The sequence below is a fragment of the Rhinoderma darwinii genome, chromosome 11 (genome assembly GCF_050947455.1).
Source record: "Rhinoderma darwinii isolate aRhiDar2 chromosome 11, aRhiDar2.hap1, whole genome shotgun sequence".
Classification (NCBI taxonomy): domain Eukaryota; kingdom Metazoa; phylum Chordata; class Amphibia; order Anura; family Rhinodermatidae; genus Rhinoderma; species Rhinoderma darwinii.
Window position 1 is genome coordinate 17,562,569 of NC_134697.1, and position 19,648 is coordinate 17,582,216.

Sequence of the window (19,648 nt, forward strand, 5' to 3'; positions counted from 1 at the left end):
TCGACCAGCATAGTACGGAATGCAGGAAACAGGAACAGGGACAGGAACACACTAGGAGACCATTGCATAGACAAACTAGGGAAACAACAACAATGCTCAGGCATCGAAGCACGGGGCTGGACCCCTCTTATAGTCCAGGGTACTCACGGCCTGATACTTCATCAAAGTCTGGTGCACACTCTGCCCCTTTAAGAGTGGGCACGGGCGTGCGCGGGCACCCTATGGGATCCTGCTGAGGTGAGTAGAAGCGAGCGCTGGCGTCTCCTGAGGAGGAGACTGGGGCCAGCGCTCACCGACTCGTGGCTGCGGCTGTCATGGGGAGAGTGGCGCTGATGGTCCGCAGCCACGGACATGACAGTATGGCAGCCATTCTGCAGCCTCAATCATGGAAGTATAAAAGCACACACCACATCAAATTTTTCAAATGACCCACCTTAACCGCATGCATATTATCCAGGACGCACCTCTAAAACCAACCCTATTTATACCCTCAAGAGAATTCTATCTTCTCGGTCTGAGTGCCCAGAATGATGACTCGAATGATGCTGCGGAATTGTCCCTTGTAGTAGAGCTCACAGAAGACTCACGCTATGGCCACAAAGCACCTACAAAGTGGTGCCTCATTGAGAGAAGTCCTCACTGTTGTACACATGAAAATGTGTAGGCCAAATAGCATTGGCATCAACACAGAATTGTCCCAACCATTCTGCCCCCTCACACAATTACAAATAATATTGTACCAGACAAATACCAGTGTCCAAAAAAATAGCTCCATCAAAATATGCTAGGCACAGTGCCCCAATAATACAACAAACATCTTGTGTCCATGGTCCTGTACTGCTTTCTACAGGAACTGCCACGGCACCAGCAGCCAATCAAATGTAGCTGTTCCTTCCTGTGCCAGTCTCTGCAGTCACCAATCAGCACTGGAGTAATACTAAAAGTACCAGAGATGTGTTGTATTCCAAAACATATTGGGTCAGGGGTGTAGCTAGGTGGAGGGGGTTACCTGTGCATGTACCCTGGGTGCCAGGGGTTGTGCCAGTAAGCCACCCTGCTTTGTTTTAGGGTTTTAACATACAGGGCTAGGCGAGCAAACTGAATACAGGTGAAGGAAAGAATGCCAACGACATGGGATTGGGTACCTGAGAACACCATGTGGTTCCCCCGATCCATATTGTGACCACCCTAGATTCTTTCTATTTGGACATTTAGTGTCTTGACGTAGATTTTAGAATCTCTGTACTTGTGCAGACTGCAACATCCGTTCTGTCAATTCTCACTCTCTGGAGAATCAGAGTCAGTTGTCTCCCGAGGCTTTATCTCTGATGTTAAGCAACTTGTAGTCAAATGTATTTACCGAGTTATTAGACCACAGCTTCCTATGCTATGCCCAGCCGTTCCATGCTCACCCCGGTGGACAAATCATACCTGACATCCTACTTTCAAAGGCAACTCACTTTATATTTCTATAACTTGACACAGTTTTTAATAACTTTTTTTATGCTTTCTGTGCCAAAAATAAGCCCAAAAACTGGCCTAATGGACGTCTCATAACTATCATTTCAAATGAAAAAGATCTTGTAGTTTTCACTTTCTTTTCTAATTCTCCGGAGAAGAGGTCTCCAAACTTTTGTAGGTCATGAGCCGGTTTCAAAAACAATTGATGGTACTGACAGCAGACACCTCTGACAGCAGCTTATCTCTCGCTGGTAAAATGAATCGGTCCCAGGGCAGAGAGGAAGCATGAATGTTGTTTATCAGCATGCCCGATTCTTTATTGTTCCGGTACCTGCCAAGAGACAGACGGGAGGCCTTCATTCACAAGATCATTAGCCTAAACCGACATGTAAGTGTATGGTCAGCTATAGTGGCCATTTTACATAGCTTATTATTTCTTTATTTTTTGTAAAATGTATAATTCTTAGGCTGTGTTCACACCTGTACATGCAGCACTATTCTTATCAAAATTACAGAAACCATGACAAAACACAAAGAGAACCCATTATAAATCAATGGGGGGGTCGCTGTCAGGGTTTTGTCATAAACGTGTTATTATTATCTTATAGATCTGCCCTGGTCACTTGTAAGTGCTATTATTGTCTGAGAGATCTGCCCTGGTCAACTGTAAGTGCTATTATTATCTACTAGATCTGCCCCAGTCACCTGTAAGTGCTATTATTATCTGACAGGTTTGCCCTGGTCACCTGTAAGTGCTATAATTATCTGATAGATCTGCCCCGGTCACCTGTAAGTTTTATTATTATCTGATAGTTCTGCCCTGGTTATCTTTAAGTGCTATTATTATCTACCAGATCTGCCCTGGTCACCTGTAAGTGCTTTTATTATCTGCTAGATGTGTCCCGGTCACCTGTAAGTGTTATTAATATCTGATACATCTGCCCCAGTCACCTGTACATGTTATAATTATCAGCTAGATCTGCCCCTGTGAACTGTGTTATTATCTCCTAGATCTGCCCCAGTCCCCTGTAAGTGTTATTATTGTAACTTGTCTAGAAGTAACAACAGCTCAGCCTGGAAATTGTTCTAAGAAATTCTAAAAGAAGAATACAATTTACACCTCTAAAGATCATTACTGATTAATGAAAAAACAAGTCAAAATGAACCAAGCCCAGGAAATTGCAGATGTCATGTTTGGTGCCATCTGGGAGATGCAGGAGACTCGAGGACAGAGAATATAGTAAGTGAACTTTGGAAGGCATCGCTGTGTGTTGGAAATGTGGCAAAACAGCAATCTCCTGCCTTATAATGAAGCTACTGGAACAAATATGTTGAGTTGTCTTAAACCAATCTCAGCTGCCAGATGTTTGGGACTAAGTCCTAATGCACACAATGAAGAGATAACTAAATGTGCATCTTTCCATATAGATCAATCGGCATCCCGTTGGTGACTGTAAGGATAATGATAATAGAAGTTTGCAAGTCTTCTCAAGACGCCATATCCTGATGTCTACCACCCCGGGGCACTTTTACAACTTTTACCAAGTACTTAGCTCTTTCCTCTCTTACTTCCTCCAGGGGGATTGATTCTGTAGGATAGGGCAATGTTAATTTTTGTCATATCCATGAGGCACATAACAGCTCAGCCCCACACAGTACATTAGACAGAGCAGTAACTGGTGTCAGTAGAGTACGTAGAGGAGGCACCATTGAACATATCAAAATGGTCCCCACATTATGGTGCATAGCGTATAATTCCCCTCTACCCCTTTTCCTTGACCCTTGGGCCAATTCCCCACCCTCTTACAATGCAGCAACTCTACAAATGAAAGGTCTGCACAGGTTCCCAGCACCAAGTGGCAAACCAGATGGGACCAACCAGGGCTGAACCACCTCTCTCCGAGGGTCAATTAGCAGTAATTAATACAACTTTCCAGAGCTCATTTAAATTATTTTTTCAAGGCCCTCTCTTCTTCATTATTCATAGCTCTCTGAATTTCTAGTTAGATGACGGAGATCCATCCATGTAAACAATAGCACTTCTAAGAGCTCTATTGTTTGTATAAGGGCTGAAGTTGTCACGGCCACTGGACTTGGCACGGACACCGGACAAGGAAGGATACAGTATAACGTTAAGGAACCTTTGCAGACTAACACAGGGCTGACCATAACATTGCTCAGGCAATGAGGAAGTGGGCAGTGTTCTTTTTTAAAGTCCCGGTTTTGCTGGGATTGGTTAGGGGTGATGGTTAAGATCAAGGATGAGCCCGCGTGTGCAACCTACAGGCATCATCTGGAGGTGAGAGCAGGGAGACGCCAGAAGGGGTTCAGAGTCCTACGGTCGCCAGTAAGTGGGGGATGCCGGCGGTCAGCAACCGCGGGCATCACAGTACCCCCTCTAATGCCCCCTCTTCTAAGGTCCAGAGCGTAGAAGGAACTTATTGACGAGAGCTGGGGCATCAACATTTTCTTTGGGCTCCCAAGACCTCTCCGCAGAACCAAAACCCTTACAATCCACCAGGCAAAAGGTCTTCCCTCCCACCTTCTTGTAGTCCAGGATCTCCTTGACCTCGAAGTCATCAGAGAAACCGCAGAGAACAATTGCAGAGCCAGGAGATTTACTGTACCGGTTGGGGGCGACAGGCTTCAGGAGGGACACAGGGAAGGAATTTGGAATCTTGAGAGTAGGGGGTAGATGTAGCTTGTGTGACACAGGGTTGATCTATTGCAGGACTTCAAAGGGACCAAGAAATCTGGGAGATAATTTGTAGGATGTCATTTTCAGACTAATATTTTTTGAAGATAACCAGACTTTAAATCCCGAAAGAAACTGAGGAGGAAGCCTTCTCTTCCTATCGCCATACTTCATGCGATTCACTGCCTGCGCGATCGCAGACTTGGTTTGCTGCCAGACATGAAGAAAACTTCCAAAAGAAGAATTAGCTGAAGGCACTTGAGACGTAGCCGGTACAGGAAGAGGAACACGTGGATTTTGGCCGTAAACAATAAAAAATGGAGATGTAGCACTAGATTCACTCGTGTGATTATTGAAAGAGAATTCGGCCCATGGAAGAAGATGCCCCCAGTTGTCGTGTTGAACAGATTCAAAATAACGAAGATAATTTTCTAGCACCCGATTAATGCTTTCCACTTGGCCGTTGCATTGCGGGTGATAAGCAGAAGAAAAATCAAATTTCACATCTAAAAGTTTACACAGGGCTCTCCAGAACTTAGACGAGAATTGCACACCCCGATCAGACACCATATGGAGGTGCAATCCGTGCAAATGAAAAAGATGTTGAACAAATAAATTTGCCAGGCGAGGAGCAGAGGGGAGGCCATACAGAGGAACAAACTGTGCTATCTTGGAGAAACGATCCACCACGACCCAGACAGTGGTACATGCAGCAGATGAAGGAAGATCTGTAATAAAATCCATGGCAATATGTTGCCAAGGACCATCAGGAACAGGCAGAGGTTGGAGTAGACAAAGAAAAAAGAACAGAGTCACAAAGCCATAAATGAATAGAAAATAGTATCAATTTTATTATAATAAAAAAACACAAACCGTATAAAAACAGAAACGAGGATCTAAAGAACATTGTCTGTACATGGACCACTCAAGAAGTGAAAATACAGTCACGGGTAGATGTTGCGATTACACACAGAACAAATTATGTGTCGTACAGCTAAAAATGACACCTTTATCAGTTATAAGTGCTATTATAGTATCATAGTGCTAGGATATAACATATAGTTTAGCAAAAGGTACAGTTTGTACGTAAGAACCTTTATGGGGACGGGCAAAACTGCCCGTACTACCAAAGGTAGGTCAGGTAGAGGGGTCCTGGGATAGCCTGAAGTATAAGTCTATACCAACCTGGTAAAACCAGGGGGGTCCGTGTGGAAAATCTTACCCATAGAGATGGAAGGAGTGGAGTGGTCCGGAGAGTGATTGCAACGCCCCAACACGCGTTTTGCAAGTACAGCTTCTTCCGGGAGGTTGGAGTAGACCAGCATTCTTGGAATAAGTATCTTTGTTTTGGGCACAGTGGTACATGAGGAGACATAGTCCGCAACATTTGGGCACCGTGGGCCACCAGTAGTGACGAGAAATAAAGTCCCGAGTCATATGAATACCAGAATGCCCTGCCAACTTGGAATTTTGGAATGTGTAAATTTATTAGGAATCTCATCACCCCCAGATGAGAATTTTCTCTGTCAGTAGGACGAACAAAAATTTCCCAGGAGGAATGTCTTTAATCTGCAGAGGGTTAACAGGAATAATCTTGGAAGGGTCAATGAAATGAATCAGCACAGAATTGTAAACCTATAAGGGTATGCATTCAATTTAAAGTATGTACTCCAGAGAAGATCATCTTTTTCAGCTCAAACCAAAGAGACACCTGTAGCATCCCAGTAAGGACCAATATCTCTAGGACCACATTAAAAGATTGCCCAACTGACAAGTCTACAGAGTGAAGAGGACAATGCCTAAGTCGTAAAAAGCCTAAAAAATAATTATTTTCGTGTTAAAAACTTAAAGGAACACTTTAGACAAATCTGATACTATGTTTTACAGTATGCCTAGTGCATGGCCTGGGGGAGGGGCATGACACAGGAATCCTCTCTTTGGTGTTCTTTGAATCCCTGTGTCATGCCCCGCCCCCCTGCACTAGACATAACACAGTGTATTCCTTTTTTCCTGGACTGTTTCTTTAAATAAATGTTTGAAACACATCTTATAGATTGTCATTATGAAATATTGCTGATTACCCCAATATTTATTGAATGTGATGAATTTACAACCGTAGTTTGTGTGGAAACCTGGCAGTAAGTGTTCAATTTCCCTGCAGCGCCACCACAGGAGAAAGGAAGTATTAGGCCGGGTTCCCACGTAGCGCAAACGCTGCAGAATTTCCACAACGGAATTGTGTGTGGAGATTCCGCAGCTCTTACAGTAGCAGCAAAGTGGATGAGATTTAGTAATTCTCACGCCCGCGCTGCAAAAAAAAACAAAAAACGCAGCGTAAACGTTAATAACTTGACCTGCGGTACGGAATTTAATTCCGCAGCATGTAAATTTATGCTGCATTTTTGTCGATTTTCCGTTGCGGGTTTAGGGGAGGTAACACCCATCCCCCCTCACATGTAAAGAGCACAACCATATATTTGATAGAATTCGTAAATGTGGGCGATTATGACTACGGTAGATTCCGCGCGCGCTCTTAAATACTTAAAATTCAGATTTTATACTTATTTTATACAGATATATTCACAATTAGTGCAGCGAATTCATATTAATCAGGAACGTCTACCGGGAAGATCTCGGCTCCTACAAATTTATTTTAGTTTTGGGAATTGTAAATGCAAAAAGTTTATAAAAAGAAATGATATGGAATAGAATCTCATCAGCCATAAGATCGGGGGGAAGTGAGACACGTTAGGGACAACAAATTGAAAAGTGAATTGGAAGAGAAGGAGAAGGGACAAAGAAAATGAGAGTATATTACAGATAAATCAATTTCTTATTAACTGAAAGCAAGCAGCATGTGGTAATGTAGCGCGTGGCATGTAGACAATTACGCCAAAAACTCGCTTCTTACATCTTCTGCCTCCCCTAGCACAAGGTCATAAAACGCGTCCCCTATCCAACATTGTTATCCAAATCCCGCATAAACCAGTGTGAACGCGGGCCTGATGAAGGAAGGAGATTTTACACTTTAATGAAAACGGATCTCATACTGGTAAGTTCCTGACGCGACTATTCAGATAATGATAAACTAATAGAGCTACTAATATCATCAAAAAAGCTCCTGCCTGTACAATGCACCTTTAGTTATTCTGATATTTACCCGTGTAGCAGAGCTGGATTTGTCATGTAACCGTTAGGCTTGCCTTATTTGTGTTGCTTTACCTTATTCCAGCAGGTCCGCTTGCAGTCCTATGTAAAACCATAGACATTACGATAGCACAAGTTATGTCAAAAGACGACTAGCAAGGCTTTACAAAGTCAGCTCTGCTACATTAGAATTGTGATGTGCATGATAATATCTCAGGTTATGCAGTAGTTCTATGTAAAATTAAAGACATGACAATATCGCCAGTTACGCCAAATGACACAGCTCTGTGACATCTAAAAGATTCAGCTCTGCTACATTAGAATTGTTTTTTTTAGATGTACATTACCTAGAACTATACAGGGTACACTTGATGTGCATCTGAATATCTCGGTTTATGCAGTAGTGTAAAACCATAGACATGACATTAGCGCCAGTTACGCAAAAAGACACAGCGCTGTTACATTTAACAAAATCAACTCTGCTGCATTGGAAAGTTAGGCTAAATTTAGTGCTCTTGGACCCCAAAGTGAAATCTGTAACAGGGCCCCCCATCTACCATTTATAATACTGACGTCTTCTCATGTGGTACACGGGGGACAAGGTGGGACTGCTACATCAGCACTGCCTATAGTTTCATCAGAAAACATAGTTGTGCTAAATGACAAACACAGCGTGCCACTTACAAAGCAGAGCTGAATATGTCATTTAGTTGTTTGCCTTTGCATGGTTTCTGCATTGTGATAAATCTCTGCTTATCCAGTAAAGTCATCGTCATTACTACTGTATAATACAAGTTATTATTATATTATTACATCTGACAAAATCAGCTCAGCTACATTAGAAATGGTCTTTTATCTCTCCGGATCCATATCCTGTGGGCATCGTGTTTGTTCATTGATAATGTAGTCGATTTTCTCTACTTTGAAAACATAGAGGATACACTGGATAACAGGAGTTGTGCTAGATGACAAACCTAATCCTATCTTTAACATAGAAGAGCTGAATTTGTCATTTAGCTCTTTTGCGTTTTGTATGATTTGTGCATTGTGATACATCACTGCTTATGTGGTAAGTTTATCTGCAGTCCTGTAATATAGAAAGTCCGAATGACTAAATGCAACCTCTGTAGTGGAGCTGATTTTCACATTTCGCTCTTTGGATCTGTTTAGTGCGTTTCCTGCAGCCCCATTTAAAACCATAACATGTAAAGCAACGAGATTTGAAACAACGAGTTACACCAAAAGGAAAACTCAGCTCTGCTACATCTGACAACTTTAGCTCTGTTACTTTTGTTACTCATTTCTCATCATGTTTGACTTTTAGGCTATGTTCACACGCTTAAAAAAAACGGCTGTAAAATACGGAGCGGTTTTCAAGGGAAAACAGCCTCTGATTTACAGACGTTTTTTAAGCATCAGGCGTTTTTTACGGCCGTTTTTGGAGATGTTTTTCTATTGAAAATGAAAAACGGCTCCAAAAACGTCTCAAGAAGTGACATGTACTTCTTTTTTACATGTCGTTTTTTTTACACCCCGTGGCAACGATAAGCCGTTTTTCCCATTGAAATCAATGGGCAGAAGATTGGAAGCGTTCAGCAATTTCTCGGGTGGCATTCCCTGCGGTGTTCAGGGCACAAAGTTTGACACGCTGTGGGTATTCGTACCCTAAGGTAACAAACGGTAATAGTGCCATATTGCCCACCTTGTATGGCTCAAAGTAATAGCGTCCCGAAACAGTGATGATACCTCCTTAATGCTCCCTTACAGTAACAATGCCCCCTTAATGCCTCCACACAGTATAATGTCCACATAGTGCCCCCACACAGTATCATGCCACAGTAATGCCCACACACAGTATAATGTCCACATAGTGCCCCCACACAATATCATGCCACAGTAATGCCCACACACAGTATAATGTCCCTATAAAGCCTCTCCACAAGTCCCCTGTAGTGCCCCTCACACACTGTATAATGCCCCCATAGTGGGGCCCACACACAGCAAAATGCCCCATAGTTCCCCCCACACTGAATCATGCCACCAAAGTGCCCACACACAGTAGCATGCCACTGTACTGCCCCTACAACACCATATAATGCCCCCATAGTGCCCCCAGATACAGTGTAATGCCCCATAGTGCCTCCCCACACAGTATGTTTGCATAATGCCCCCATACTGTATCATGCCTTCATAGTGCCCCTCACACACAGTATAATACCCTCATACTGCCCCCTACAGAGTATAATGCCACCATAGTGCCCCTCAAACACAGTATATGCCCTCATAGTGCCCCCTACACACGGTATAATGCCCCCATAGTGCATCCCCACACAATATTATGTGTCCATAGTGGCCATCACACATAGGGAGAACGTTGGAGCCGGGAGCTGACCACTCCCTGCTCCATTAAATTGTATAGACGTCCTGGGGACGCAGATACAGTTTAAACTGGGACATGCCGCCGGCTTCCCGGGACAGCAGAACATCGCCTGGAATTTGGGACTGTCTCACTGGATCCGGGATGGTTGGGAGGCATGGATATAGGATTCATAGGAAGATTTAGTCCCGGAGAGCTGATTTTATTAACCAGGACGTCATGCTATTTGCTTCCATGTCTCTGAATATCTCTTAACATTAGAATTTCTTCAGAAATGCCGACAAAATCTCCCAGAAACGTCCACTTTGGGACACATTTGCATAAGCCCCACCCATTGAAGGTCTGTTTCGCAGGACAATCCCACAAAGAACGGGATGGTTGGTACGGCAAGCCTGTGTCCTATTGATGTGTGGTTCGGCTGCACATATATGTTTATTTCAAAGAGAAGAAGGGAATAACAAGCTGCCAGACACTTATGGCAACAGCCAATGTCCCGTACAAACAATGGATCAGACATATTGAATTGCACCATGCTTAATCCTTCTTTCCTCTGACATCTGCCGTCAGCTGGCCCCCATACACATAGGATCGTCAGCGAACCCAACAAATGTGTATGGCTAGCTTCAGATGTTACAACTACAATACTACTTTAACCCGTTAAAGGGGTTGTCCAGCTTCTGACAACTGATGACCTATCCACCGGATAGGTCATCAGTATGTCATCGGTGCGGTCCTGCACCCGGACCTCACACCGATAAGCTGCTCTGGTGGCCTGCGGGCACCGGATGTTGTCTTGCATAATGCTATGACCGTCGCATAGCAGCTGCGCTGCAGAACTGCAGGTCAGCTCCCATTCACTTGAATAGGAGTAGAGTCACAGTACTGCAGCTTGGCCGCTATTCCGCCGCCGGAGCTCACTGCTTCCGGCATGTACGTCCGGTGCACGGAGGCACCGGAGCAGCTGATCTATGTGGGAACTGGGTGTCGGACCCCCACACATCATGTACTGATGACCTCTCCGGTGGAGAGGTCATCAGTTGTCAGAACCTGGAAAACCCCTTTAAGCCACGAGGACGTAACTGTTGGTCAAGGATTGGCTTGCATTAAGCCAGCATGACGTTACAGTTACGTCATTGTGATCGCTGTGTCCAAGTGATCACCTCGGGAGCCCTGTGCTGACCGACAGACAGGCTCCCGATGCACTGGCTGGAATCGGAGATAACTCAGAATACTGCAATTTAACCCCTTTAATGCCGCTGTCAATAGTAACAATGGAGGTCGACCGGGAATGCGATAATGGGCTACCCATGATTTACCATGGCAGCCGAGGGCATAACAAAGGCCTTCCATGACTGTATGCCTATTAGGCCTAATAGACTGCCTGTAAATTTTACACTGAGATACAGTAATGCTTTCGTATACCATGTATTCCAAAGCATTATGACAGCGATCCGAAGTGATCGCTTTGTGAAATCTTCAATGGGACTAAAAAAAATAAAGAAATTGGAAAAAAAAAATGTGCGCAGAAAAAAAAAAAGTTGGATAAAAATGTTGTATATAAAAGGTTTTGTTTTGTAAAAGTGTAAAAAAAAATTACATATATATGGCATTGCCCCAAGGGTCTAAACAATTAAGTAACACAATATTTAAACCACATAGGAAACAGCGTACAAGAAAACCCATCAAAAACGGCAGAATTGCTCTTTTTCCATCCCCCCCTCAAAAAATTAAAAAAGAAAAAATTTCCATGCATTCTAAGGCCCAATTCACACGAGCATGGCGCATCTCGGACATGAAAAACTGCAGTTTTTCACGTCCGAGGTGCATCCGTGCTCAGCGATGCGGGACGCGATGTCTCGCATCCACCATAGATGAGATTCTATAGAGGGATGCGTGAAAAGAACGGACATGTCCTATTTTCCCACAGACCCTTCACACGGTCCGTTGAAACAACGGCTGTGTGAACAGCCACATTCAATTACATAGGTCCGTGGGACGGCCGCTGTTTCAACAGCCGTCCCACGGACGTTTAACACGCTCGTGTGAATTAGGCCTAACATTGTAGCAATAAAAACAACATCTCGTCAGGCAAAAAACAAACCCGCATACGGTTATATTGGCGGAAAATAAAAACGTTATGGCGCTTGGAATGCGACGATGCAAAAACTTTTTTTTTTTTTTAAGTAGTAAAACATAAATAAAAACTATACATATGGTAAGAAAAAAGTTAGGACTCTCGGATGCGGGACCACAAAAACAAAAATAATTCCTGCAGACGGCCTTAACGCCAAAATAGGCTTGGTACTTAAGAGGTTAAGGACTACGGATGACACATCATACAGATACTAAAGATATAACATAATATACTGACTGAATGGTATATACAACAGAATGGGTAGCACCAGGGCTGACTCCAGGTTTACGTGGGCCCTTGGACCATAGAGTCACACTAGACCCCCTTATGCCTCATCTTCTCTCATCCACCTAGAATATTATACACCAACAATGTCGCCAGTGACGTTTTTGTTGTGGATTTTGCTTAATTTTTTGTCTTTGTCATGGATTTTTAGGTAAAAATTCCATAAATATATTTTTCTGTAATTTTCACCAAAGATCGCAACAAAAATAAAAAAAAATGCCATGTGTGGATGCCGTTGTTCGGATAGCCAGTAAAAAAATGTTTTTGTTTTTTTGTCTTCCCACATTCACAGCCATTACTTTTTATTTTTATTATTTCAACATAGTATATGAAGTCTTTATTTTTTTTTCCGGGACCAGCTGTATTTTTAAGGCGCCATTTTGCCATACACGTAAGTAAGCATTTAATTAGTTAAATGCGGAAGAAAAAGCAATTGCGCCATTTTTATTTACGCCATTTACCGATCACCATACATAATGTATACACGTTGTTATGGTTACGATGATACCAAATATGCCGATGTTATTTGCAGTTTTGTGATATTTATTTAGTAAAGTGTATTACAAAATAGGGGTTTTTGTAACTTTACGGATTCAAAAAAAAAATACTTTTACTTTTTTTCCCTCCTACTGTATAATGTACGGGCATATAACGATATATATTTATATACCTGTTCATTAGGCCTGTGAAAAATACTATTGAGTTTTTTAGGCGAATCAAAACCTCTCATAGATACCAGTGCAGCCTGTGGCTCATTGTTAGGTCCTGTTAACACAGTGTTTTTTGCAGGCAGAAAATTCTGCCTCCAAATTCCGTCTGGAATTTTGAGGCAGATTTAGATCTGCCTGCACGCTGTTTGCCGCGCTTTTCGCCCGCGGCCATTGAGCGTCGCCGGCAAAAACACAGCGAAAAACGCTTTCTCTGCCTCCCATTGATGTCAATGGGACGTCAGAGACGTAAACACCCGAAGATAGGCCATGTCATTTTTTTTTCCCGCAAGCCGGTTTTACCGCTTACGGGAAAAAATGCCTCCGCCTCCCATTGAAATCAATTTTTGGCTGTTTTTTGGCGCGATTTCCGGAGCTTAGAGCGGGAGCCCCTGAGGGCCAGTTCTGTGTAGTCTCTCCTACTATCAAACAGGGTAGAGAGAAGCTTGTTGGGTGCTGATTCCGGCCCTGGGGAACACAATGACAACAACTGCTGATTGCTATACTGGGGCCATGGGTTAAAATCCAGCAAAGTCAATATCTGTAGGATGTGCTGACGGGTGACTCGACAGTGGGTGAATTTTATTTTACTTGCCGCGTATCGGAGGACAATGGAGGCAAAAATATAGATCCATAGGCCAAAATTGAAGACTCCATTAATTTATATGTGGCAAATATGGCACCGTGATAGGAAATTGCTAAAGACACATAAGGATGTTGTGAAAGTTGCAGTCGCAATAAAAGTTCTATTTTTCCCTATTGGGGACAAAGTTGCATGCGACCTCGCAACTATCGCAAAATATCCAACCATGAGGAATTTCAGCAAAACCTGCAAGATTACAGGAGACTTTTTAACCTATAGGAAATAATAGAAGTGGCATTGTAACTCAGGCCTTAGGCAGTAATGACAAACGCCGACTCTGCTGTGTCAACTTCTTTAAAGAAAAGAAAAACACTGTAAAAACTGCTTTCTGCTGCACCACAACCGCTACATGTGTATGCAGCCTTAATGCTTGAACATGGATTTAGACTGAACTTTTTTTTTCAAGCCTCCACTTTGCAAGTACATGTATGCACACCTCAAAATTTGGTTGGGTACTATCCACATAAGACAGACAGACAGACAGACAGACAGACAGACAGACAGACAGACAGACAGACAGACAGACAGACAGACAGACAGACAGACAGACAGACAGACAGACAGACAGACAGACAGACAGACAGACAGACAGACAGACAGACAGATAGACAGATAGATAGACAGACAGATAGACAGATAGATAGATAGATAGATAGATAGACAGATAGATAGATAGATAGATAGATAGATAGATAGATAGATAGATAGATAGATAGATAGATAGATAGATAGATAGATAGATAGATAGATAGATAGATAGATAGATAGATAGATATAGATAGATATAGATAGATATGAGAGATAGATAGATAGATAGATAGATATGTCTACTTCTTCAGTGACACATCCGCTGACCACCTGTTAATCTATTACTCCATAACAAGGCCACTTTACCATTCAGGAGTCAGAGAAAGCTGTGTGGCAACCTTACGGCTGTTTTGGTTGTATTGATTGACATCTCAAGGACTGGGGATTTAGAGCGATGGGTTACAAGGCAGATTCAGAGGCAGCAAGTATATTTTCTCCCCCCCCCCCCCCCTGTATTACTTACAATGCTTCGTATGCCCCTCTATAGCCTTGCTAGGCCATTATTTCTATACATTCTATTAAAGCTTCACATTCTCCCAGCTCGGCTCAGCCTCGCTATTGACAACACAGACTTTCCATTTAATTACAAAACTGTTTAATGAGTTGCAGCCATTTAAAAAAGTGCTGGAGCGTAACACTTTCCCCAAGTCACTGGAGACGTGCTAATATATTAGGCCCAATTTACAAGCCGAACACTTCAAATATTTACTTTATGGAAAGCTGAACTGGTAAAGCTGAATTCATCTGTATCTGAAGACTGTAGCCATGGATTACTGCTGGAGAAGGCAGTGAGAATATAATGCACCTATCTTATGGAGATCGCCAGTGTTTTACCTCAATGCCAGGCTAGTAGCCTAAAGCTGTAATAAAATGTTGGTATATTCAGTCGCCATCAAGTCCTTCAAACTTTGAAGTTCTTCTTTTGGCCGCCATGCACCATGCACCATCCCTGCTGACACTGCAGTATCTCTAAGAATATAGAGCAGTGATAATATTTTACTACAGCAGAATATCAGACCCAGCTTCAACCTTCATAAAGTCAAGTGTCCGAATTCTCCTTTTGTTCTGAAGACAAAACAGGTTTTGCCCCATAGCAATAAGGCAGCCCGGGCACTGAAGTGAGACTAACTAGCTGAAGGCACCACCAACCAGACCTTGCCAATCTCAGCTCAACTTGTCAAAGCTTTCACCAAGCAGCTAGATGACCGAAACAGTGAAAAAAGAAAAATAATTTCACGGATGCACCACAGGGCTCCAGGTGCAAAAATTCTCTTGACCCGATATACAGTATGACATATATTGTACTAAGGGGTTAATGGATCATGATAGATCAAAGATCTGCAGATCATTTCATAGCAAAAAAAAAAACCAACTAATCATCAAACCTTAAAAATGTAACAAAAAAGAACACAAAACAAACAAAAATATAAATGAAAACAAAAACATAAACAAAAATATATCAAAATCCCGGTATTGTAGCTGTTTATTCCTGTGCACCAGATTTTTGGGATTACTCCAGGACCTCATCCATAAAACAAGGATAATTGGGGGTGGGGGGCTCCATAAACATCACGTTCCATCAGAACTTTTAATAGCGATGACAGTCAGGACTCAGGTTGGGGGCACTTACTCAACTGCCATAAATCTACCTGTAATTAGCAGAATCCTAGACCCGCTCCCTCTGTAACAATGCCAGCACCGGCAATTATGGCACGATTAAATATTACAATTCTTTACAGGATGGGGCAAGGTGACAAATCTCCCCTACAAACAGAGTCACAGCCTAGGTCTACCCACTACTGTAAACAGCATTAACCCAGGCTGGAGTCTAGACACCCAGGGAAGCGCACACTTAGTTACCCATACCAATACCAAGCAGACAATCAGATTGTATCGGTCAGAGGAAGATGTATGGAGTTGTAGATACCCAATAATAATATACTCAGACTCATGTGTCACATATACGGCAGCATTGTTACTAAATCTCTACATAGATACGGTATATCTACGGTCGCTCATGCATGCAGATAGCCAATCATACAGTAATTACCATCTTATCTGTGCATCAGTTCATCCATCAATCATTTCGTCAAATGCAATAACTCATTAGAGGTCCCAGTATTACATAGGGGGCTATACTGGGCCAATGGCAGTACCCCTTAATTCTATAGGACCTATGCAGCATATACGATAAAGTACACGATCGTTGTAAGAATGGTTGCAATCATGCCTTAACCCCTTCACTCCAAGGAATGTTAATCTAAACCTATTACCCCCCTTTAGTCATACCTATACTTACTGTTATGAAGAAATGTGCCTGCAGCATCCTCTCGTATAGTTGGAGTTCACAAGTTTCCTATGTGCTTTGGCCACCTTATACCTCTCTTGTGCTTTATACAACTCGGGGAGAGCTGCCAAGCTTATGTAAAGTCTTGTATAACCATCTGACCAATCAGAGGGCCGTAGGCAAATGAGTAGAGTTGAGCAGCCAATGAGAAGAAGCAGGGAGGGACCTGTCCCTGTGCTGTGATTTACAACTGGAAATTGCAGTGGATTTTCAGGCAGCAGCAACCGGCAGATCAATGAAAAGCAAAAATATATTGGAGCCTTATAGTCCCTAAATCTTTTATTGCACATCCAGGGATTGCTGTGACCTTCAGGGGGCTCGGGCGACCTCTCACAGTGAAGGATGCAGCGGGAAGGAGTCTGCCCTTTTATTGGGGGGAAGGGGTGGGATTGGGCCTTTGGCAATACATTAGGTAGGAGGGAGATGAGCCAAAGAGAGAAAAGAAGAGGATTTTTATGAATGTTTTCTCATCATAGGGATGCGGTGATGTGTGACTCCCTCCTCTGTGTTTTGCAGGAGATAAGATCAGCAGTCACAGGTTGGAAAGGGCAGCTCCTGCTCTTCATGGAGAATTTTTTTTTCCCCTTCTTTTCAGCCTTTCATGTATTGGATGAAATCATCGCCTTCTATTGTGAGGTTCATCTCATCCACTAGAGACCCCCCTCCCGATAAATACAGATCAACCTCCATATTTACCTTTCTATTACAATAACGGCGAGGGTAAATGTATGAAATAGACATATTTTGAGTTTAACCCCTTATTTTCCTGTTTAGATCTTAATGATGAGCTATCCAGTCACAGTCTGGAGCTAAAGAAAGCCTAAATCTACAGTTACGTGCTCTCTACTGTTACCTGTTATCAGCCATTTCAAGTCGGGGCTTCGATTGACTATTATATTTCTCAATGGGGTGAATGACCGGAAGACCGGAAAATAATCCACGCCCCATGATCCCTACTTTAAGTCACATATCTCCACTGCTGAGATCCCCTGTAGATTTTTATAAAAACATTTTTTTTTTAGGTTTACCGGCCCTTTAATATTTGCATTCCCTATGCTGGGACGATATGCCCTTTCCCACCTATAGTCACTTATGGCCCCGCACGCCACGTCTCACCAGTGCTGGTATTATCTGTACGCTCTGTCTCGGGTACAAATGTCTGCGGCCCCATCAGATGATACCAAGAGTAATGGGGAAAGGCTTTTTTTAATTAAATCTAGACAAAGTGCCGTCACTGTGACTGAGCAGCTATTAACGTCGTCAAAATGTTAAACCTTCTTGATGTATGACAATTTATGCAGAAAATTAAAAACAAATCGAAATATTTTTGTGAATCAAATGAAGTTTTCAGCAACAGGTTGTTGTAGTTTGTTCATTTCCTCTGCCACTGATCTAAACTGAACCAAAACCTTATAATCCATCCTCCGTGTATCTAAATGATAGAACCCAAATTTTTGGGAAAAGATTTATAGAAAGGCCTGCTGATGATGGATCCTGTAGAAACTGCTTTTGACTGATCTTGTTTAAAAACGGATGATGATGGATCCTGTAAAAAAGCCGATTATGTTAGAGCAGTGGAAGAATAATGCAGACCTTGGTTCCAGTTTGACTCCTATAGAAATGAATAGGATCGATCAACTGATTTACAATTTATACCGCCTCCATCCGTACTCCAGTGACATCCTTCCATACTCCTTTCCATCTGCCCCCTGCTTCTTATGAACCTACAGAATTTACATTAGCAAGAAATAGAAGGGAAAGATGGAAGGATTGGCAGGATCACACTTCAATGAGACATACAGTATAGGTCTGCATAAGAGCTGTATACGCAAAATGGTAGAATATTTTTAATCAAGACTGTTTGCAATGTTGCTTCATTTTTTATTTATTTATTTTTAATGCATTGGAGCAATAAAAAAAATTGGTTGCAAAGGTGGACATACCAGTGAAACGTAACAGGGCTTTTCCATTCAATAACAGCAAGTGGAGATTTTTCAAAAAGTTGAATTGGCACACAAAATATATTAGGAGCAGTGATCAGCTGTAATATGTGGGTCAACCTGACAGCAATGTTCAATTCCCCTGCAGTGCCACCACAGGAGAAAGGAAGCATTACACCGTTCTCATCAGACGAAATAGGCTGTGTAATTTATGGACATACTGAGTCCTCCAGAGAGGGAGACACTTTATAGCCACTCTCCACTGCTGGCCCCAGCCTCCTCCTCAGGAGACGCTAGCGCTCGCGTCCACTCACCTCAGCCGGATCCCGTAGGGTGCAGAAAATGCTCGTGTCCGCTCTTAAAGGGGCAGCGCGCGCACCAGACCTTGTTCATGAACTTTGACCCGTGAATACCCTGCACTATAAGAGGGGTCCAGCCCCCTAGTTTGATGCCTTAGCGTTGTTGTTGTTCCCTTAGTCTGTCTATGCAAATAGTCCCCCAGTGTTTCCTGCCTCCCAGTGTTCCTTGTTCCTGTATCCTGTACCTGTATCCTGTTCTAGTGCCGAGCGGAGCTGTTGCTGTGCTATATACCACGCCTGCCCTGCTACTCCACGCCTGACGTCTGCCCGATGCCTAGTCCCAGCCGAGCCTGCCTTGCTACTGTCTTAGCTGCCACAGGTACCCTATATGAACTATAGACATTGACCAGCGTCCTGTTGGCCAGCTGCCTTGCCGGAAAGGAGGTACGGCCCAGTGGGTGTCCACAGACCCTTCGTGACAGTATGCTCAGGCCATGGACCCCGCTGGTCGATTCAAGACCATGACGACTTCACAGGAGATGCGAGCGGATATGCTAGACCTCCGGTCTCGACAAGACCAACTCCTCGTACGCTCGTGCCTGCTCTTAAAGGGGCAGCGTGCGCACCGGACCTTGTTGATGAACTTTGACCCGTGAGTACCCTGGACTATAAGAGGGGCCCAGCCCTATAGTTCTATGCCTGAGCATTGTTGTGTTCCCTAGTTTGTCTATGTGATGGCCTCCTAGTGTGTTTCCTGTTCCTGTACCTGTTCCAGTTCCTGTTCCTGTACCTGTTCCAGTTCCTGTTCCTTGCATTTCCATACCATCCTGGTCAAGCACTCTGCTGTGCCAAAGTCGTGTCGTGCTGTATCCACGTCTGACCTGCTTCACCTCGCCTGACGTCTACCTGCTGCCTAGTCCAAGCCGAGCCTGCCCTGCTGCTGTCTGAGCTGCCACAGGTAAATTCACTGTATAAATTGATATAAATATAGTTGTGCTCCCACAATATGAGAAAATTAGAAGGTT

At 43.2% G+C, this 19,648-nt stretch overlaps 1 protein-coding gene across 4 annotated transcripts in view; it reads right to left on the reverse strand.

Moving 5' to 3' along the window:
• CRTAC1 (cartilage acidic protein 1) overlaps positions 1-16,447 on the reverse strand; it is a 365,203-nt gene extending 348,756 nt beyond the window's left edge. For 2 of the 4 annotated variants that reach the window (XM_075843067.1, XM_075843068.1), the window contains exon 1: positions 16,337-16,447. In XM_075843067.1, coding sequence (XP_075699182.1) covers positions 16,337-16,363 — 27 coding nt within the window. In that variant the 5' untranslated portion in view covers positions 16,364-16,447. The remainder of the gene's footprint in view (positions 1-16,336) is intronic. The other 2 variants (XM_075843069.1, XM_075843070.1) reach the window with 1 other exon arrangement.
• Between the last annotated feature and the right edge of the window lie 3,201 nt (positions 16,448-19,648).